This window comes from Hoplias malabaricus, chromosome X1 (assembly GCF_029633855.1).
Source record: "Hoplias malabaricus isolate fHopMal1 chromosome X1, fHopMal1.hap1, whole genome shotgun sequence".
NCBI lineage: Eukaryota > Metazoa > Chordata > Actinopteri > Characiformes > Erythrinidae > Hoplias > Hoplias malabaricus.
In genome coordinates, this window is record NC_089818.1 from 26,545,059 (window position 1) to 26,567,750 (window position 22,692).

The following is a 22,692-nucleotide window of genomic DNA, read 5'->3' on the forward strand; positions in this document are numbered from 1 at the left end:
TCACTGACCCATCTTTGGAAAACACTGCAACACTTAACACAAACCTCTCATGTCAGATAGTGGGCTGTTCCTGGGTCTAACGGAGAGAGGATCTTCTCTGTTTACAGATGTCTCCTATTGGTCATCATCAGGAACATGGCGTGGGAAATGTCAGACTGAGCTCATGCGTGAAAGAAGCGGTACATCAAATCAAATTTATTGGTATTGCGCTTTTTACAACTGATGATGTCACAAACAGCTTCAGAGTTCCAGTAAAGACATGAAATGTAAAAATGTAAAGATATGCATCTGGTTTATTTGTTTTGTTTTTTTATAAAGATTGGCATCAGACAGATCTGAGAACAGTGGATTAATTTAATCCAACATTTGATCATGTGTGTGTTCGTGGGAGACTAGGGGACCATTTTATTAATTTTACTGCATTTGCCAGGGTCTACAAACTATAACTAAAACTAATAACTGTTACATTTTTATGATAAAATATTCTCTCTCAGCTTTGGAACTTTTACTAGTAAAAAAATAAAATATCAGCATCAGGAAACACTTACTACGGAGGTGCATCTGTGGATGGAGTTAAAACTAGTTATACTTTTGATAAAAGACACAATAGGGATTGTGTACTAACGCTTATAGCTGATATTTTCCAGTCGACAGGTTAAAGACCCGCCGACCTCCTTCATTCTCATCAGTGTTCTGTTCTTTATTAAAGGACATTGATATGGACTCTGTTAAGATGGACAAGTCTTTTTAACATTTCAGTTAAGTCCATTATCAGGCCTCGTTCACGTCCAGGAAAACACTGTTTACGAGATTAACCTCACGTCACACTGCACTCCCAGGTGATGTTCACATTTTTCACTTTGAAGTTCTTTAGCACAGTCTTTTTAAAATCCTGAATGTCTTTGTGTCCCATTCCAATTTCCCCTAACACTGGACACTTTAAAAGGCATTTTACCCCACTCATATCCCTCAAATTTCCCAGGTTAAATGCACTTCCTAGTGCACTGCCCAGCTGGTAAGACTGATACCTCTCCACTCGGCTTCTGCCCAGAACAGTGAATGCATAGATGGATGTAGGAGCAGAAGTAGAGTGTGGAGGCTTCGGGAGGTCCGGCACAAGCAAGACTGAGCTCAGTGGAGTTTTGCCTTGTTTTGGGACTCCGTCCTTGGGGCCAAGGGGCTCTGGGTGGGATTCAGCCACAGACAAAGTAGAATGATGAGGTGACAGACGTGCAGAGACACAGAACTGTATGTAGTGGAGGGGTACGTGTTCCAAGACAGCTCTATCAGACCCAGTATCAACACCCTGGAGGGGAAGAAGATAACACGGGAATAAATAAGTAAAAAAATAAAGCACAGAGAAAGCAAAAGATGATGGGGAGCAAGAGGCAGAAAGAAGATGGTGGAGGGTCAATGTAAGAAGTGTGAATTCACTTTTCCACTGCATGAAACCGACACGACTCGACTCTTTCGCCTTTCCACTGGCCAGATCCGGTCCTGGTCCCTGGAACCGGGCTGGTTTTCAGTCCCTGCTCACTCCAGGTTCCAACCGAGCCGAGTAGGTACTAAATGTGAGGTGTAAACCCTGCTTTAAGTGTGGAAACTGTGGTACACGCTGTGGGTGTGTTTCTTTACCTGAGAAGGTGAGCAAGCTTTTTCACACCTCCACTCCACAGCAAGTAAGGCAAGGTGTGGAAATACCACACATAGAACTGATAGTGCAGTGAGCGACAGAAACACATCCCAATAAAGTTAGAGGTGAAAAGCACAAGGGTTATCTGTGGCAGTCAGTTAAGAGGAAACACTGTGGAAACAATGCACACTAAATTTAAACAAAACCCTTGGGCCCAATCTTCTCTTCTGGACAGTACGCCCTTATATAATATTCACAGTAATCTGCTTTTTTCTTTAATGTTTCAATCTCAAATCAACAAAACAGCACAATGGACTCTCAGGCCTCCTACTGAATCTAATTTTAATATTCATTCAACAATATCAGCTTCTTTCCGATCTTCTCTTTAAACCAAAATGTTTTTGAGAAAATGCAACCCTTTTCCCAAAGTGTTTTTTAATGTGCAATAATCCTTTTTCAAACCACAGCACTGCCCTCTTCCTCTAAAGCAATGGGTGAAGTATCTGAGACAACGAGAGTGAAACAGGAAAAGGATATGATCAGGGCTGAGCTTCTGCACGGTCTCCTCCCGTTCAGCTGGATCTCTCAGAAGGGACCAAATGCTGCTCTTAGACCTTAAGAGAACTTGGTTACGTTTCCATTCACACATTTAAGAAAAACGTTGTAGCTGCGGACCAGAGCAGTTTCTTACCTCTTCCACCTCTTCAGGGCAAAGGTGATGAGTGTGGTCATATGAGCAAGCAACAGGGCCAGGTGGAAATACCTGAGGATGGAAACACACACTGCATCATACATCAATATCCACATGAGCTTAAGGGAACTGTACCTAAAGTCACACATGGTCTCAAAGTGTGTAAGCCCACGACTGCTCCCCAGGCGCTGGGGATGACTGCACAACGGCAAATAATTACACACTCGGGCGGAAGTGAAGGAACAGTGCCCACTGCCCAAACCAACAACATTTCAGTCCTGAGCTCTCCTCTCTCCTCATTAGGACACGTCTGCCCACTGGGATACCTATGAATACTGTGCATTTCCAAAGAAATACTGCGTATGTTGTGCCTCTACAAAAAAAACTGTCCATAGCCTAACACAGACTCCACACAGTACATTGACAGTTATTTACCTGCTGAAGAAAATCTCCTCTGGTAGGAAGCGCCAGTTTACCGTCCACTTAAACAGAAACTGACGACCAAGATCAAAGGCACGGCTAATGTAACCAACCGGATTTACTAAGAGGAAGGGCAAGCCGAGCATCACCTGTGAAGAGAAGCAGAAAAGAACAGTGAGACAGAAAATCCCCAAAGTGGAAGTAAGAGCAGAATGGGGGAGAGATAAGAAAAGAGGGGAAAAAAAGTACATCTCTCTACAGTTGCACTAAAATAAATGTTTCAGCTTTATTTCTTTGTATTTTCATATTTTCTTTGCATTGAAGCCTCTTTGGCAGAATGACACCTGTTTAACTCAGATCTATGGAGAACTTTGTCATTTTCACAGATAATACTTTTCAGCCATTCTTTGCTCGAGAGGAGCACCTCTGCTTTACACTAAGGCTTTTACACATGGACACAAGGGAGGCTCTGATACGAGTCCCCAGACAGCAGGGTTCTGGGCCGAGCAGGTACTCCTCGAGTGTGCGTAGCACCATCAGTACCCCAGCGGCCAGCTTGATTAGCACACTGTTTGCATGCTTGTAGCTGGTGGCTAACGTGGTCAGCATGGTTAGGGCGCTGCTGGTTGTCCAGATACGGAGAAGTATTCATTCATGTTTTCTAGCAGAATGTTCTGGTTTGGTTTGGCTCTTTGCTGCATAAATTAGTAATGGTTTTCTTGTTAGTAGCTGTTCAGAGGTTGATTTTATTTCCCCATAATCAGCTTATTTCTGAAGTCGGACAGAAACACAAGTACGTTTCTTGGAAGTAGCCGTGGCCTAATAATTAAAGAAAGCCTAACCATAATATAACCGTTATAACCATAACCTTTCATACTGGCATTGTCCTGACCCCATCATAAACATCTGAGTGTGTGAGTGTGAGTGTGAGTGACCTGGATGACAGCGCAGAGTATGAGCTTGGGCAGGGTCTTTATCAGTCCAAACTCTGAAAGGAGGAGGAAGAGGAGTCCTGGAGCGAAAAGCATGACGTTCATCTTTACAGACACTGCCAGACTGTCAACAAAAGAAATGATATTCACATGATTATACCAAAAGATAATGAGCCTGGTCATCAATATGACCATATTTCACCTTGTTTTTCCAAAAGTTCACTAATGCTTTCACATCATACGTCCCCTACTCACCTGTAGAGGGCACATCCCAGTGTCCAGTGAGAGTCCAGGAAGAGGTTGACCGCCCCAAACAGCAACATCATGGCCACAGGGTCATTAAAGAGACGAAGAATGAAGATGGAATGGATCCGATAGGATGCACAACAGACAAAAAAGAAAACATACGGCGGGACCTGGAAAGCACAATGGAGGTTTTAGTTTGGAGAAATTAAAGCTCAAACCCTGTAATGTCACACCTGTCTTCTCCCTATTTTCAGCTGCAGAATACAACTGATTTAAACAAGAATGAAAAGGAGACAACTAAAAGTAAAGAGATAATTTGAGTCACAAGGCACATTACACCATCTGAAATACTGTTATTAAAAACAAATGTTCTGCTGTGAGTTTTACATTTCAGCAGTAAATCTGTGAACTCTAATCCCACGGCACATGTCCTGCTGGAGTTACAAACATTAGGATACACCCAGCAGACTAACATTAGCTCCTTTAGTATTTGTTTTTGTGTAGTGTGCACTCACAACGCAACAACACTGCAGTTATTGCATTCATCACAGAAATCCACACAAAAATAAAGGAAACTTTTCTAAAAACTAAAATATAATTTGCAGTGAATACATTTATAATAAAAAAAATAGATGAGTAAAATCCTAGCATCTATTTCTTGGACAAGTGACACCACGGAGACAGCACCACCTTCTGGATGTATGGAGACATAAGCCATTTCTTTTTTATGAGAGCCTTCAAGCTCATAATCAGGTGCAGATTCCGTACAGAAACAAGTTACAAAGCTGTAACAAAAGACAAACTCTTGATCAATAAAAAGAGGTGAACGTCTTGAAGACAGATTTATAAAGAGGTTTTTTTTCATAAATTTTGTTTGATGATACTACTCCTTGCATTTATTTGACAGCACTATGTTGATATAACAACTAATAACATAAGAGATAACGTCTACTATCAAAGAAAACGAAATGAAATCTACAGGAACCCTTTTCCTCTTACCTTCTTGGTACGATGGTAGATGCGGAAGACTAGTAGGAGTGTGATAAGGTAGAAGCCAGCAAACACGTACTGACCCAGCCTGATGTTAACCCCATGGTTCGTAACATAATAAAGTGCAGTGAAGATGTACACAAAGCCTGCTGGGTACCTGAGAAACACAAACGATGGCGGAAAATCTCTGTTAGACAGAAACCCCACTACTACTACTTTACTATACATGCCTTGGACGATTAACTGCACGAGCTACAGGCGACGTTCACAAAGTGCTTACGAACCCTACCCTAACCCTGGAGGTTTTTAGACAATGGAGAGAACTCAATGTTGAAAAGAATGGACCGAGAGGAGGGTGTATCTCTACTCCTGCTCCATAGGTGGGTCATTTAAGGTGGAAATGTCTCCAGACTCAGGAGACACTACCGACAGTGCTACAAAACTAAACAGCTCGAGTTACACATGAGTTTCTGTGGTGATTCAAACTGTGAATAAACACTTACAGCCGAGTTACACTTCAGACGTGTACAAACAACCGTCGTTATTCTCCTAAAACACACTATTCCACCTTAAAAGATGCAGAGCTACCGAATGTAAACAAAACAGAGAGAACAGTTTAAAAAAAACATCAGTTAGGTCTCTCCAAAGCTGAGGCCAGGACGAGCCAACAAAACTCACACTAGAGGTCCTGTGTCTCCCTTCAGCTGTGTATAGTCATAGGTGCCGTTGATGACGCCCTCAACTTCATCCATGTACGCTTTCCAGTCTATCTCTGTGTCTGTGGAGGCAGGAGAAGGAAAAAGAGTTGTAATATAAATGAAAAAAAGATGTTACTGTACACCCCCTATACGTCCTACAGCCCAGTAACAGAAAAAGACAAAAAGAAAGGCAAGAGCAAGCTACATTAGCAGAAGACAAGCAGTAATGTTTTAACTGAATGTTTATTGGGGTGTGTGTGTGGGGGGGGGGGGGTCATTTGCCTTATATTTTAAATCCAATTTTCATATTTAGTGAATGAGGAGATGACAAAATGCAATTTCCCAGCCCTTTATAGATGTTATTATATTCACATTCAGACCTCGATGTTACATTGTTTTTTATTCCCTAATAGTTACATAGTGCCGTTTCTGCAGTGCTGAGCCCAGAGTAGCAATGACAGAGGATGCTTTCCCAATTAAAGATCAGTGATTTGACTTGAGGTCAAATATTACATAGTTTTCTTTTAAATTCAACTTGCACCATTGCTTTGTGTTTTTTTTTCTGTTTTTTTTTTTTTTTTTTTGCACATTCAGGAATTTTGCAGAGAATTTTATAAATATTTGCCTGTCTCAGTTTAAGAGCCATCTACAAGTCACAGACTGTAACTGCTGCACTTCCGGGTAGAGATACACCAAGATTTGAAGAAGGCTCAGTCAGTGCAAAGTCTGTAATTATCCGTGTCTTTCTGCAGGCTGCCCTCTAGCGGAAGCCTCCAGTTAGTTACCTTCAGGACGCAGACGGTATCTACGCGAACACACGGCCACAGTAAGTATCTCTCTCCCTTTAGTGTGGAGGGGTAAACACACACCTGTTTCTGTGTGAACGGTTAGTGAACAGTTCCTGAGTCTACAGACGTGTGGGTTAGCTTAAGAGCTAATAGGCTAACAGGATATTCTCCAATAAGAACCTCTAATTTTCAGCGAACACTTTTAATCTGCACTGACCCCAAGTCTGTGTTAGATCCCCTCGGGTTCGCCACAGTTTCTCCCGCGGGGAGATTAGCCATAAGCATATGAGATAAGTCATTTGACAGTGCTAACAGTTAGCCTGCTGTGTAAAACCAAGCTAAACTCACTCACAGGAGACTTTCTGAATGACCCAGATGTTGATGCCGATTTCCAAAACCCAAAGCACCACCGCCACCAATAACGTGTACTCGGCTTTAAACAGAACCATGTGTTTATCTCGCCACACGGAGCTGAGATATGTGCTCAATTTGGAGGGGGTTCTCTTCCTGCAAGCTGCCATTTTCACTGCAGCGCTTCTGTCTTCTCCACGAAACAGTCCCGGGGGGTTCGGGGTGGGGAGAGAGGAAGGCCGTCGGTGTCAAAACAGCTCAAGCACCGCAACGAAACGCCTACTTCGCCATCTGCTGGCCGCTTTTGGGCGTGTCACTTTAAAAACAAGCGGACTCTCCTGCTGAATGTTCATATGTGATTTGAATATATTTTTTCTCAACTTGTAGTTCCCAGTGACTTTATATTTAATTTTGTATTAAACCAGTCAGCACCTCCCACTTAATTAAAAATGTTAAACCCTAACCCTAGCGCTGTGACTCTAATGAGTGACACACACAGGCAGGGCTCCAGATGCCACTGTCCTGGGGCCAATAAAAACAGCCCAAGTGACATGATAAAAAAAAAAAAAAAAAAAAAGCCAAGTCAACTGCAGCTACAAATCATTAGGGACTTTATATAATTATGCAACTTTTTTCAAAATCATTTTTTATTTTATAAATTTAACTTGACATTTTATTTAGAGAATGTATTCATAATTATGTTCCGGACCATGGCTTGAGAACATTTTCTTTAACTGGACCTTAATGATGTTTAATTAATTACCCATGCGCTAAAGCCTTGCACACTTAGGCGGGCACGAGCAAACGAGGGGCGAGGGCGCAAGTGTGAGTATTGGGACGGGGGAAGTATTCGGTCATTTTGATTCCTATGGCCTGCCACAGTCTTGGACCACGTGATCAAAACAAGAGCTCAACCAGCGGGGATGGCGTAACCTCCCTTTTGCTTAACGGTAAACTCTTTTATAATCCATAAACTAGCAAAGCCATTATATTTATCGTCGTTTATGTGGCGCGTATCCTCTGTACCGAGTGATATCTGGAGGAGACCGTGGTAAAGCAGGTCTGAGGTGTCTCAGAGCGGCTCGGGGTCAAACCATTAGCGACCAGAGCTAAATATTAGCGGCGCTCTCTCGGGCTGAGGAGTCACACTCAGGTAAAACTCATACCATGTTTCACTCGTTATTTTAAACCAGCTTCAAATATGTCATTCTCTGTTGGTACAACACTAAAATGGACTATTCGTTCATAAGTTTGAGAACTCCTTATTTGTTTGCAGCTCATCGAATGTGAGGAAAACACAAAGCAGAAGATGGAGGAGTTTCCCATTGGGACCCTGCAGGTGGTGTGTCTGGGCTCCAGCGTCGCTCTCTCGGGCCTATTCTACTATGTCTACAGAAAGAAACGCAAAACCGTGGACAGGCTTAATGTGAGGATTCTCTCTGTATTTCCCTCTACTGATGTTTAGGAAAAGGAATTTAAATGCACATCTCAGTTAAAGAACTCAGCCTCAAACATGGACTCTAATACTGTTCTATGTTTTACATGTGAGTATTCTGTGGCTTTACTAAAAGGATGAAGTAAAGGCGTGTGCTGGCGTTTTTCTCTTTTCAGGATGCTCCTCAAATAGCTTTAAACGAGAACCTGGTAAATCTCCTGAATGCCACTCCAGGGAAATGTCTGCAGTACGTTGTCATTGAAGGTAAGTGTTTTTCTGGCTGAAGAAGGACTGTGTTTTTCGGATTTCCTCTGAGTATAGACTAGGACCATTCTCAGTGTTACTCTTTGTAAATGGTGTCTTACTGTTCTCCTTGGCTTTTTGTTTTTCCCTGTTCTCTCTTTCTTTCTTTCTTTCTCTCGCCCCCTCCCTCTTTCTCTCTCACTCTCTCTCTCCCCCTCCCTCTCTCTCTCTCCCCCTCCCCCTCCCTCTCGCGCCCCCTCCCCCTCCCTCTCTCTCTCTCCCCCTCCCCCTCCCTCTCGCGCCCCCTCCCTCTCTCTCTCTCCCCCCCCTCTCTCTCTCCCCCCCCCCTCTCTCTCTCCCCCCCCCCTCTCTCTCTCCCCCCCCCTCTCTCTCTCCCCCCCCCCTCTCTCTCTCCCCCTCCCTCTTGCTCTCTCCCCCCCTCTCTCTCCCTCTCCCCCTCCCTCTCGCGCCCCCTCCCTCTCGCTCTCTCTCCCCCTCCCTCTCGCTCTCTCTCCCCCTCTCTCTCCCTCTCTCTCCCCCTCTCTCTCCCTCTCTCTCTCCCCCTCTCTCTCCCTCTCTCTCTCGCCCTCCCTCTCTCTCTCGCCCTCCCTCTTGCTCTCTCCCCCCCTCCCTCTCCCTCTCCCTCTCCCCCTCCCTCTCGCGCCCCCTCCCTCTCCCCCTCCCTCTCGCTCTCTCTCCCTCTCCCTCTCGCTCTCTCTCCCCCTCTCTCTCCCTCTCTCTCTCTCGCCCCCTCTCTCTCCCCCTCCCTCTCTCTCTCTCTCCCCCTCCCTCTTGCTCTCTCCCCCCCTCTCTCTCCCTCTCCCTCTCCCCCTCCCTCTCGCTCCCTCTCCCTCTCGCGCCCCCTCCCTCTCCCCCTCCCTCTCCCCCTCCCTCTCCCCCTCCCTCTCGCGCCCCCTCCCTCTCCCCCTCCCTCTCGCTCTCTCTCCCCCTCTCTCGCCCCCTCCCTCTCGCCCCCTCCCTCTCCCCCTCCCTCTCTCTCTCTCCCCCTCCCTCTTGCTCTCCCCCCCTCCCTCTTGCTCTCTCTCTCCCCCTCCCTCTCCCTCTCCCCCTCCCTCTCGCGCCCTCTCCCTCTCCCCCTCCCTCTCGCGCCCCCTCCCTCTCTCTCCCTCTCCCTCTCCCCCTCCCTCTCGCGCCCCCTCCCTCTCCCCCTCCCTCTTGCTCTCTCTCCCCCTCCCTCTCCCTCTCTCTCTCTCGCCCCCTCCCTCTCCCCCTCCCTCTCTCTCTCTCCCCCTCCCTCTTGCTCTCTCCCCCCCTCCCTCTCCCCCTCCCTCTTGCTCTCTCTCTCCCCTCTCTCTCTCTCTCTCTCTCTCTCTCTCCCCCTCCCTCTTGCTCTCTCTCTCTCTCTCTCTCTCCCCCCATAGGCACAGTACAGCCTGTGGGAAACCCACTGAGAAGTCAGTTTCAGGAAGGAAGTGTTGGTGTTATACAGAAACTCGTCCTCCGGGAGCACAAACTGGTGTGGAATGGTTTGGCGCGCACTTGGTAAGAACATTTCTATCACTGTTTTGTGTAGTTCAGTCTCGTTATCAAGAGATGCATGGGATATTACTCTGTGCTGAAGCAGGAGAATCCAAAGTGGTACACTGCACTCCTTATAAATCTTTATTTATTTACAGATCTTTAGGGAGACTGGGAAAATGTCAATTACAAACTAAATGACCAGACATTATACAATATACTACTCCAACTCTCTGTTCAAACAAACCTAACAAGCCCCCAAACCCCTGACCTGAGTTACCTACAAGATGCAGATACAAACATAGACATGCGACTTGAGGATATTATTGTTGCATGGCTACGTTTGCAGAATCAAAAGAAAAAATATAAATAATGCCTTTGGTTGAGGTAGTGACGAGACAGGTGTGTAGAATAGTGTATAACCTTCCACAGTACTGCGCCATTTATTAAATACATTTCAAATAAAGGCCGTAAGGGATTAAGCGGCCAGTGTGTTGTGGCGCTGATTATTTAGGTGCATGTGTATTTAGCACTATGTCATTTCTTGTAGCCATTTAATAGTGTAAAGTGTTTGTGAAATATTGATGGGCAGAACACAGGGCTGATTTTAGGCAGATACTACTTCCTGGTAGTGATGTGTCGGTCACAAACGAACCGGTTCAAAGAGCCAGCTCTTGTAAGTGAACGATGAGAGCCGGTTCCCGTCTAAGACCGAGCCATTTTTTTTCTAAGGCTTGTCATTCAACCAATCAGAGAACAACAAGCAAAGCTGAGACCCTGGGTTTTCCTGAACAAGCCCCCAAACGACAAACGACGAAATTACATAATGCTGCTGTTTTGCACTTTGGATGATTATTTAATTTAATAAGCTATTTTGTAAAACCTACCCTTTGGGTTCCATTGGCTGTATTTCAGAGTTTACAAGTGATTTTTTATTAAGGTGTTTAAATAAATCCAGTTATTTATACAATTGAATGTGAGTGCAATCAGTGAGTTATTACAAGACAGCCATAAAACAATTGGCCATTGCAACACTATGTATTATTTTTAATATTGAACAATAATATTGTGTCCATATAGTGATGTAAAATGTGGTAATATTGTTCTGTACCAGTGGAAATAAGTGGTAAAACAAAGAGCCATTTAGGAGCCGAAAGAGACGGCTCCCCAAAAAGAGCCGAAATTCCCATCACTACTTCCTGGGTTTACGTTTTTGCTCTGTTTTCATTGGCTATGTGCGGAACCAATTCAGACCTCAGTTGATGAACAGTTGAAGATGCGTCCCAAAGGAGATTTAACTAACAAACAAAGCTCAGCTTGAATGGACATTGGTGATGGATAGCTTTGATCCACTGTACCTCAGAACCGCTTGAAAGCTTGGGATTTTAATGAGAGAAGTGTTTTCACAGCTACAGCATTTATTCAATTAACAATCAATTAATCACAAACAAAAATCTATCTCAGTAGAGCAGTGCCCAGAGAACAGCACATTACCCCGACTGAAAACCACATGGATACACTTTAACCTTCTAAAAGGTTTGGCTGATAGAGATTTGGGAACTTTAATGATGTTAAATGATCGGAACGCACCGATTTGAAAACTGCACTCTTTTAAATTGGGATTTCAAAAAAAAATGTCTTCAGATTTGAGCCCTTACTGATGCTGTGTCCTCGCCTCTCAGGACTGATCGCGAGTGTGTACTGCACCAACGTGTGAACGCTGTACCCTTTGACCTAGTTGGTGGAGATGGGGCAAATGTACGTGTGCTCTGCCCCCTGGAGGCCACAGGACCAAAGATGGAGACAGTTCACGAGAAGTTTCACCAGGCCAGCTATGGGTTCACAGACCTATTGGGCCAGTACCTGAGTGGAGAAAAGTCCAAAGGCCAGCTGGAGACAGAGGAGATGCTTAAAGTGGGCAGCTCGGTAACAGCCGTGGGCGAGCTCATACTAGACACTGACAGGCTTCTTAAGCTCCGCCCACCGACCGATGGCTCGGAGTACTTTCTGAGCACAGGAGACTTTAAGAGCTTGTGTGTGGAACAGGAGGGGCAGGCTGATGGCTGGCGAGTACTGGCCTGTGTTTTTGCACTCGTGGGCATGGCTATCTTATTATGGGGTGGCCGACGCTACTACAGGAAGATACAGGAACGATGGGAGCAGGAGAGAGAGAGGAGGGAGTTTGAGCAGCTGTGGAAAGAGGACAGTGATGAGGCTGTGGAGAACCTGTGTGTGATCTGTCTGAGCAATCCCCGAGGCTGTGTGCTGCTGAACTGTGGACACGTCTGCTGCTGTTACAGCTGCTACCAGGCCCTGCCTCAGCCCAACTGCCCTGTCTGTAGGCAGACCATTAGCAGAGTGGTGCCTCTCTACCAGGCCTGAGAAGGAGGGCCTCTACCAGGCCTTTTTTTGTTGATTTTCTAAGTGAAAGTTAATCACCACATCCTCTGTAAGGCTACAGACTTAATGTGGCACGTCACATTTAAAGGAACACTAGGTAAGATTTGAGTGTAATTCCCTTTTATAGCAGTGTTCTGAAATGGAGGAGGTAGTCTCCTACCCTGCTCCAAAAGGCACATAGTGCAGTTTCTGCAGTGCTGAGCCTGAAGTAGTGGCGACAGAGGCTCTATTTTCCCTGTGACAGCTCAGTGAAGCATCGCAGTGATTTTGAAGCTGTAATTTTTAGATAAAAAATACTATTTACCGTTCCTTTAACTGTCGCATGTAACACACTCACTCCCCACTCATGTTTGACACAAAAGGGGCTCCAAAGGGGCACTGTTCAGGCTTCAAATAAGTGACACTGTGCTTGTGATAGGGCATCATTTAATTGGGGAGAAGGAAAAAATATTATTACACAGGCCACATATGTGTTACATATTCCCTAACACACAAGTATCAGGTGAACTGTACCTGTTCTAACTGTGTCCGTTGTAGAGGATGTGTAATAAATGTTCTCTTAGAAAATGAACAACATAAAGGTTAACCAGCAGTGCCCAGTTGTGCATAAATACATACAGGGAGTATAATAAAATAATATAGAACTTTGAAATATTTATTAAAAAGTATAACTGTAAAGCCCCCCCCCCCCCCCCCCCCCACACACACACACACACACACACGGTATATAAACAGACGGTACGCTACCTGTCAGAATTGTGTTTTGCACTATGCAAGAAGACTACTATCTGAGACTAAAAGCAATAAAAAAAGAATAGAAGAGAAAGAGAAAGACACTGAAGATGATGTGATCTCTACACGATAAGAACAGTATCAGTTATTTTTGGACATGCCTTCATTAGCTGGATGTGTGTGTAGCTGTTAGGAAAGACTTATAAAAGCGTCTTTACATTAAAATATCAGCAAAGCTCCTGAAAACACAGAACTGAGCCAAATGCAAAACAGTAACAATGTTTCTAAATATGCTAAGGACATCCATGTGTCAGAAAGGATCGTCTAAATACGTTGTACACTCTCAGATTTAAAGGTACAGTACAGGTACGTTACTGTCACTAAAGCTACAAACAGTGTAGTGTGTCTTTAAAGGTACAGCAGTGGTGTTAAAGTCCAATTGTGTTCACTAAAGGTTCATTACATTCACTTCTCCAGAAGGATCCTCTCAAGGGCTTCAGGGTATTTTAGTGTTTATAAACACTGGTAGACAACTGTAATGTGCAAATTTCAGAGATGAGACTCCATTTATTTAAATTTCCAGACCACTCTGCAGCACAGACCCAGGGGATGCTTGTTGTTTGAGAAACCAATTTAAACCAACTTCTAAGACTGAACTTTGTGGGTGTGGATAAAAATCTTCCTCTAGAATTTATGAAAAATTGAGAGGTCTGCTCCTTAAGGTCTGATTTAAGGTCTGCTCTTTAAGGTCTGATTTAAGGTTTGCGCTATAAGGTCTGCTCTTTAATGTCTGCGCTATAAGGTCTGCGCTATAAGGTCTGATTTAAGGTCTGCGCTTTTAAGGTCTGATTTAAGGTCTGCGCTATAAGGTCTGCTCTTTAATGTCTGCGCTATAAGGTCTGATTTAAGGTCTGCGCTTTTAAGGTCTGATTTAAGGTCTGCGCTTTTAAGGTCTGATTTAAGGTCTGCGCTATAAGGTCTGCTCTTTAATGTCTGCGCTATAAGGTCTGATTTAAGGTCTGCGCTTTTAAGGTCTGCGCTTTTAAGGTCTGATTTAAGGTCTGCGCTTTTAAGGTCTGATTTAAGGTCTGCGCTTTTAAGGTCTGATTTAAGGTCTGCGCTTTTAAGGTCTGCTCTTCAAGGTCTGATTTAAGGTCTGCTGTTTAAGGTCTGATTTAAAAAAGTGTCATTAAGGAATTTATTCTGTGAAGCGTATCAGCATCAAAACTAAAAATATGCTAAATGTTCCACTCATACGTTTGAACTCAGTATTTCCTTATACATTTTAAAAGAGTTATTTTGCTATTTCATTTACAAATAGATTTTAATAATTTGAGAATTTAATTTCAATAAAAATATTTCCCGCTTGAATTTACGTGTCATGTGATCATGCAACAACATTTTGTCACTCTTTTGCTTTGTTTTCCTGCTCTGTCTGAGTTCCCTTCTCTGTCCTGTTCTAAAGACTTTATTCCATCAAAGTCTCCTTTGTGGTCCTGCCCCCTTGTTATCCTTCTCAGGTGTTCCTTGTCTGTGGTTGTGTGTATATGTGTTTATTACAACTTAAATTACTCGGATTACAGCAGCACGGTGGAGCAGCAGGTGGTGTCTCTGTCACAGCTCCAGGGTCCTGAAGGTTGTGGGTTCGAGTCCCGTTCCAGGTGACTGTCTGTGAGGAGTGTGGTGTGTTCTCTCTGTGTCTGCGTGGGTTTCCTCCGGGTGACTGTCTGTGAGGAGTGTGGTGTGTTCTCTCTGTGTCTGCGTGGGTTTCCTCCGGGTGACTGTCTGTGAGGAGTGTGGTGTGTTCTCCCTGTGTCTGCGTGGGTTTCCTCCGGGTGACTGTCTGTGAGGAGTGTGGTGTGTTCTCCCTGTGTCTGCGTGGGTTTCCTCCGGGTGACTGTCTGTGAGGAGTGTGGTGTGTTCTCCCTGTGTCTGCGTGGGTTTCCTCCGGGTGACTGTCTGTGAGGACTGTGGTGTGTTCTCTCTGTGTCTGTGTGGGTTTCCTCCGGGTGCTCTGGTTTCCTCCCACACTCCAAAAACACACGTAGGCAGGTGGATTGAAGACTCAAAATTGTCCGTAGGTGAGAGTGTGTGAGTGAATTGTTCCCGCCTTATGCTCAGTGATTCCGGGTAGACTCCGGACCCACCGCCGCCTTGAACTGGATAAGTTGGAAAACTGCCAGAAGATTCAAAAATCACAATTAATTGATTTGTTCATTGGAAAGTTGGACAGATTGTTCTGCTCTGTAGCTAAATTGTGTCAAAGTCTGACATTTGGTGCATCTTATGTTGATGGAATAAAATATCACCCACTGGTTTAATGAATCAATAACCTCTCAGCTCTCTGGAGAAGGACAAATGCACAGAGACATGAACACTGCATTGTGCTGGTGTTGTTTTCTGCACCTCTCAGAGAGCTGTAAGGTTTTCTGCTATGCATTAGTTGAGTCAGCACTGTATGACTCAGCAAAATCACTAGCTTAGGATATTCAGAACACAGTGTAAGCACAGACAGACACACACACACACACACACACACACACACACAAGCACGACAGTAAAATATAGACACATGAGGGCAAGTGAGGGAACAAGAAAAAGAGCATGTTACAACATCAAGGGACAAACCGTAAAGTAAAGGAGTCTGAAAGTGAGCGTTAAGCTCTTGGTGATTTAGAAGTGGTCTTATTACTCTCCTGCAGCACTTTCTGAGGTCATCTGTAAAATGTTTGCCTTTTAGCTGTTGCCTATAGCATATTTTTATGAGAATTACTGGTGATCAGTTGCAATGTGAAATATAACTGTGACAAAAGGGCTGCAGAGTGGTGTACAGTAATGAGTGAGTGTTGCATGGAACAGTTAAAACATGGTGGAGGTTCCACAAATGGAGCTAGGGATTTTGTTCGAGATTAACGTTGTCCTCAATTCTGAGAAATAAATCCTTAACCATCATGCAGTGCCATCAGGGAGGAGTTTGATTGCCTCAAATGTTTCTACAGAAGGACAACGGCCCCAAACATTCAGCCAACGTCATTATAAACTATCTTCAAGGTAAAGGAGGAGGAGGAGACCTGGAAATGATGACACGAGCCCCACAGAGCCCTGAGCTCAACACTGAGTCTCTCTGGGGTCATGAAAAGACAGAAGGATTTGAGCAAAGCTACATCCACATCTGTGAATCCTCAAATCAGAAAGACTGTGGGACACCAAGAAACACTAGCTATGCCCCGATTGGTTAGACTAAACTGGCCGGATTAATTTGCATAATCAGCTCTGCTCAGCTTTTCACTGGAACCCCATCCTCTACGAAGCAAATTTAGAGACAAAAGCTTTGTTCATTTTAAAAAAAAAAAAAGAAACTGAAAACCTTGAGATGGAACTTGGAAAAATACTACAATGTGTTCAACATTAAAATAAGCGAAATTTATTTTCATTTTTCACTTTCATGTATATTTTGATATTTGAAGTCTTATATTTTTCAGATTTAGTTCTTATTTTTTTTTAGTTTCATATCTTTTTTCTGTTGCATATCCTTGTTCCTAGTTTCAGCTCGATTCTGCTGTGGGAGGTGGGGCATCGGCTGAGAGGGGTGTGGTCTAATGACTGACAGCATAACAATGAAGGCAGAGGACCTTCCTCAGTGTTGACTACGAGAAATATCACTGAACACTCACTATACACAATATTCAGTGTAAAACATTGACATTAGTGACGAAGTCCTTTACGGTGAGGTCTTTTAGACCACATTCAGCACCAATCTCAGTAAAAAGTTCCACAGCGACACTGTAGTTTCCCAGCAGCACTTTGCTGGGGATGGCGTCCGCTTCATCAGCACAAGCTGCAGGTAACGAGTCTGAATAAATGGCTCCTTATTCCCCAGCTTCTTCGTCTGATGACCCGTTCCACCTTAAATGGTGCTTTAAACTAAACTGGTTCTGTTGCTGTGTGTTTCCCATTATATTCTGTGCATTTACATAGTGATTTATTTGCATGCGCTTTCTTCTCAGTGTTAAAACACAGAAAGCAGCTGCAGTGCCGTTTAAGGTGGAATGGGAATGTGATTAAGGAGCTGGGAAAAGTTAACTTCACTACTGTTAATATTTCTAATGTGCGCGCTGTTGTTCCCTAAATTAGCTCCGTAGTCCCCCAGGGGCCCTCAGACACCGCTGTAATTCCCCCGACCGCCTGAAGGGGTCTCCCTTCCATCTCATCCGTCTCTCTCCAACTTTCTCTCAGTCAGACTCTCTCTGGATGACTCTCGGATGACTTCACCGTTCTGTGCGTGTTCCCTTTATGATCCGGGATCTCCCACATCGCGCGCACACACACACACACACACACACACACACACACACACACACACCCGAGCCCAGCTCCTCGCTCCTCCTCCGCGCGCTTCCACATAGCGTTTATAGAGAGCAGAGGAGAGGAGGGAGACGCAGTTCAACATCCACCAGCCTCTCGCAGTCTTTCCATCTCACAGACGTCTCGCTCTCACGCGGGTTTCTCTCTCTCTCTCCCTCCCGTACCCTCACTATGTCCGAGGTGTTGCCGTACAGCGAGGGGAAGATGAGCGGCTACGGAGCGGATAACGACGTGAGTCAGATGCCCTTCAGCTGCGGGCTGCAGGACAGCAGCACCTTTTTTGGCGCGGGGCAAGCGAAGAGACCCCCCAAACTCGGAGAGATCGGCAGAGCCAAGAGAGGTCAGCACTCCACACACACTGTGATGAGTCTTTATTTATGTATCTGTGTTTGTACAGAGAGAGAGGGTCAGAGCTGGGGCAATGTGGACATTATATTTGTAGAGACACGTAATTATACCCATTTACGAAAAGGTACTGTTTCTGAATATTGTCAGTTGTTCTGTGTTTTTAATCAAATGAACCGTAGGGAGGTGAGGGCACTGTGTGGAGGCTGGGGTCTGAATGTTGTGGTAGTTTGGGGAAATGATGCATGGACATTCAGGGAAATCCAGAAGGACGTGTTGTTCTTTGTGAATAAATGGCACTTTCCAAACTTTCAGACCGTGAAGAATATTACAGTGGTGTTATCATTAAAAACACTAGCACCGTGTTAATGTGGTTAACTATGTCACTGTTTCTGCCCACAGTGGTTATCGAGGATGACCGAATAGACCAGGTGCTGAAGGGGATGACGGACAAGTCTTCGCCAGGCGTTTAAATCACACACGATGCCCTTTGAAAAGAGTATTTTATAAAACCACCGATTGGAAGCGCTTTGTCGGCTGTGCGTGATGGATGAGCCGGGACAGGAACTGACGACGGAGAGGGAGAGAGAGAGGGGGAATTATTTAGAAGAATGACATTGCTGTTGGATTCGAATAAAAGGCAATCGACACAGTCTCTCTCCTCTACGCGGTTGAGCTCTGGAAGAGGCTTAGTCCGGTAACGGATCTGTGCTGCAGCCTCTGTCCTGGAGGGAGATGGATGGACGTGTCATTACTTCATGAACAAACTACGACAACAACAAAAAAGGAAGAAAAAAACAACAACAAAACAGCAACTAATCAATACAAAAATCTTCGTATAACACGTCTTCTCCACTAGAGGGCGAAGAGCGTCGCAAGCTTTTATTGTAATAGCCTAGAGTTGTACAGAATTTCAACTTAAAACTATAAAAACCTTGTCTTTAGACTGTAGCCTAATACACGTGCTTCACACCGAGCTGAGGATAACCACGTCGCGGTAAACAGCGTAGAGTTCATTCCAACTGCTGCTAGAGAGCTCTTTTATCTCTTTTCTACACACCACTCAGACCACGGCCAATGAAAAGCCTGAACGAAGGTCAACGTGAAGATGGTGCAGTGTTAATGAGACTGATACACACTTGATTATTTATCAACATTTCTGTTTTCCCAGAAAGAGCTGATAATCATAAGGGGATTTGGCCTAGTGCCATGGCATATTTTGTTCGATCCACCACCCACTAACCCCTGTGCAGTCAACTACAATCTGCGTTTAGAGTCACGCTCCGTTAAACCTGGCCTGCCGTGTCAAAGGCATTTCTGAAAGAGTTGGAGCTCTGTCATTTCTTTTGCATGAATCTTAACCTGGTGCCAATCAGGGGCTTCACGAACCTGCGGCACCCTGGCAGTCTTCTCTCAACAAAACCATGTTTGTATTTTTGTATTTAAATATTTGTCACTTAAAGTAAACGTGAGTGACCCGTCTTTCAGTTCCTCGGTGGTGTTTAACTGGGGGGGGGGGGGGGGGGGGGGGAGGTCATCTGATCTGAGGGGTGAAAGGACTCGTCTGGTATCAGGTGTGGAACATAGTTTTCTTTCTTTAAAGAGACTTACTGAATGTGCTTCGGAGGTTTTTTTATTGCACACATCAGTGTCACACTAAAGAGTGGTTTACTGTTGAAGAATTTCTTAGAAACCCGGTGATTTTAGTCGCCAACGCACTGTTCACGAAACCCTCGGATAACGAGCTGTTATTTGATGAGTTTTTACATTGTAGCTATTGTTTTTCTTTGGGTTCTTTTGTATCATGCTTTTAAAGAAATGGATTATTATTTATTTTGCATGAAATCTTAATATTTTTCAGAAATGGAGTATTGTTTTATGAAGCAAAAAGCAGCAAAAATGTAATGACATTCTGAGAATGATTCATTGTATTATTATGATGCCATTTTCACTCAGTTCAACCGGTGAATTAATAAATGGTGGGAAAATGTAATAATGTGGATTTGATTCTGATTATTTGGGATGGATTATATTTAAGAAAAAAAAATTTTATTTTAACAGACGTAGCACTAAGTTTTCCGTCCTAAAATGAGATGATGTCAGTGAGTTTCTCTCAGCCTTCACCACTGCAGTCTGACAGACACCGAAAACTAAGTCACAGACAAAATGAATAGCCCCAGGAGCAACTCCCTCAAAACTGTGGGAAGGACCAAGACTCACAAGGGGGACACTTTCATTTAAAACTGCAGGTAGAAGCAGCCCTGGAGTCAATATACAGTTGTGTTCAAAATAATAGCAGTGTGTGTAAAAACATTAGTTAAGCACTAAATCTTAATAGTAGTTTTTATTTCCATGCATTGGGAACATTGCACACTGTTTTCCAAATCAAAACATGAAGAGAAATGTATATAATCTTTAACTACTTCACAGAAACCAAGGAACCAAGATTTTGCTCGTTTACTAGTGTGTTTAGGGTCGTTGTCTTGTTGAAACACCCATTTCAAGGGCATTTCCTCTTCAGCGTAAGGCAACACGACCTGTTCAAGTATTTTGATATATACAAACTGGTCCATGATCCCTGGTATGCGGTAAATAGGCCCAGCACCAGTAAGAGAACCATGTTCATATCATGATGCTTGCACCAGCATGCTTCACTGTCTTCAGAGTGTACTGTGGCTTGAATTCAGAGTTTGGGGGTCGTCTGAGGAACTCTCTGTGGCCCTTGGACCCAAAAAGAGCAATTTTACTTTCATCAATCCACAATATGTTTCTCCATTTCTCTTTGGGGCAGTTGATGTGTTCTTTGGCAAATTGTATCCGCTTCAGTACATGTCTTTTTTTTAACAGTGGGACTTTGCGGGGACTTCTTGCTAATAGTTTAGCTTCACACAGGCGTCTTCTAACTGTCACAGTACTCACAGGTAACTTGAGACTGTCTTTGATCATCCTGGAGCTGATCATTGGCTGAGCCTTTGCCATTCTGACTATTCTTCGATCCATTCGAATGGTAGTCTTCCGTTTTCTTCCACGTCTCTCTGGTTTTCCTCTCCATTTTAAAGCATTGGAGATCATTTTGGCTGAACAGCCTATTATTGTCTGCACGTCTTTATAAGTTTTACCCTCTCCAATCAACTTTTTAATCAAAGCTCGCTGTTCTTCTGAACAATGTCTTGATCGACCCATTTTTCTCAGGCTTTCAAGGAGAAATGTATGTAGAGCATGTGCTGGCTTCACCCTTAAATAAGGGACACCTGATTCACACCTGTTTCCTCACAGAATGATTCCTCACAGTTTTCTAAGAATCTACTACACCAACTGTTACATTGTTTGTCATGTGGTAATATAATTTATACCAAAAACAGTGATTATCTGGTTAGTCATATTGGACTGCTATTATTTTGAACACAACTGTACGTAGTGAAGGCTGTTACGGTGCTTTTCCACTGCATGGGTCCGACTCGGCTCGGCTCGGCTCACTTAAAGTTTGTCGCTTTTCCACTAGCACGGCTCCCCTGTTAAATGGAGGCGGTGACGTCACAAAATCTTGTCTTTAACGGGAACCGCAGTCTTTGAAAACCACAACAACGCGGGAGGTAAAGTCAGATGCTGTTAACTCACCCCCAGTTCTCACAGATCAGTTTTCCATGTCGCACTTTTGCTGGAGATTTTCCTCAGCCACCGACCCAAGGAGCGTCTTCAGAAACCCCTCGGGGGAATGTTACGAGCTGCTGCTGAGAGTCGGATAAAAACTAATGTGAACGCAGCTGTAACTTCAGAGATTTTACGAGCGCTGAGTTTGTGCTGGAGCTCTGTGGTTCCTGGTGATTGACAGGTCTCTGGCCAATCAGAGCTCTGCAGGGTTTACACCTCACATTTAGTCCCTACTCGGGTCAGGTTTGATCAGTAAGATTTGGAGAGTCGAAATGTATAGGTTCCTTGCAGAGGAAAAGCACCATTAGTAAAGATCTGTGCTGAATCACATCCAAGAGCTGGTGCACTGAGATGATGGATACCACAGATATATGGACTGGTATGTGGACTGGAGAAGATGCCAGGAACCAAGGGCAGATAACTAGTCTCTCAGTGGGTGAGCAGGAGACCCAACAGTCAGACCTCCATTGGAGTTGCTCCGGAAAGGAGGGCAGTCATTAGCTGAGAATGGAGCAGAGAGATAGCATTAGTTCTGTTTGGATTTATGGACTATATGAAGAACATGAATAAATGTGGTGCTAGGGACTCTGGTGTACTCTCAAGCGCCCCCTATGCGCACTTTATTCGCCCCTCCCTTAGGTCCGCAGCAGACGACACTTTCGTGAGTGGAATTACCCATGATCCACTGCCTGAGATGTTCCTCATAGAAACCAATAACAAGATGCGTCTGAAAATTGAGAAACATTAACCCTTTAAGTGTAACTTGATTCTTAAAGTTTATTTAGACGCGTGAGGTTTGAGTTGTGTTTAAAAACGCTGAAGTTCAGGGAAAAGCCCTGTTTAACTGCAGTGATGTAACTATTAGACAGTTCAGTTCTTTTTAAAAGAGTTCATTTAACATTACGCAAGTTCCTTTAAATTTTAATCAAACAGAAGTAATATAAATTTGATAAAGAGAAAGGACATTTATGCACAAATATTTACATTTCTGTGTAAAGCCTGATGGATAAATGGTGCTATGCGGAGGTCACAGACTGAGCGACTTGCTCTGATGTGGTGAACTGAAGAGAAAGGCATTAACAGCTGTGTCCAGAGAGGGTTACAGAGAGAGACGAGATGACTTTTGTTTGGTAAAAAAGCAGAAAGTTAAAAGGTTGTGGGTCACAGCCTCCAGATATTCATATTATAACAAATTATCTCATCAATGTTAGACATTCAAGTTTAAGCATTTAATAAAACTGTAAATTTGAGCCCAGTTCGACTGGAAGCCGCTGAGTTTTACGTTTAAACCAC

General features: G+C 44.1%; 2 protein-coding genes across 3 annotated transcripts; one reads left to right on the forward strand and one right to left on the reverse strand.

Annotated features, from left to right (window-relative positions):
• Positions 1-261: 261 nt before the first annotated feature.
• LOC136675958 (dol-P-Man:Man(5)GlcNAc(2)-PP-Dol alpha-1,3-mannosyltransferase-like) lies at positions 262-6,980 on the reverse strand. Its single transcript, XM_066652786.1, has 10 exons — positions 6,751-6,980; positions 5,591-5,690; positions 4,922-5,069; positions 3,932-4,092; positions 3,680-3,800; positions 2,760-2,893; positions 2,325-2,396; positions 2,171-2,247; positions 1,636-1,780; positions 262-1,306 (listed from the first exon to the last, which is right to left on the reverse strand). The coding sequence occupies exons 1-10, from the start codon at positions 6,917-6,919 to the stop codon at positions 1,132-1,134; spliced, it is 1,302 nt and encodes a 433-aa protein (XP_066508883.1). The 5' UTR covers positions 6,920-6,980; the 3' UTR covers positions 262-1,131.
• On the forward strand, positions 6,359-14,772 carry LOC136675956 (mitochondrial ubiquitin ligase activator of nfkb 1-A-like). Of its 2 annotated transcripts, none has more exons than XM_066652784.1 (5): positions 6,359-6,436; positions 8,026-8,175; positions 8,361-8,448; positions 9,810-9,930; positions 11,589-14,772. In XM_066652784.1, exons 2-5 carry the CDS (start codon positions 8,059-8,061, stop codon positions 12,286-12,288), a joined length of 1,026 nt encoding a protein of 341 aa, XP_066508881.1. In that variant the 5' UTR covers positions 6,359-6,436; positions 8,026-8,058; the 3' UTR covers positions 12,289-14,772. The 2 variants fall into 2 exon arrangements, with proteins under 2 accessions (XP_066508881.1, XP_066508879.1); XM_066652782.1 differs by lacking the exon at positions 6,359-6,436 and adding an exon at positions 7,607-7,902 and having other exon boundaries at positions 11,589-14,771.
• The last annotated feature ends 7,920 nt before the right edge of the window (positions 14,773-22,692 follow it).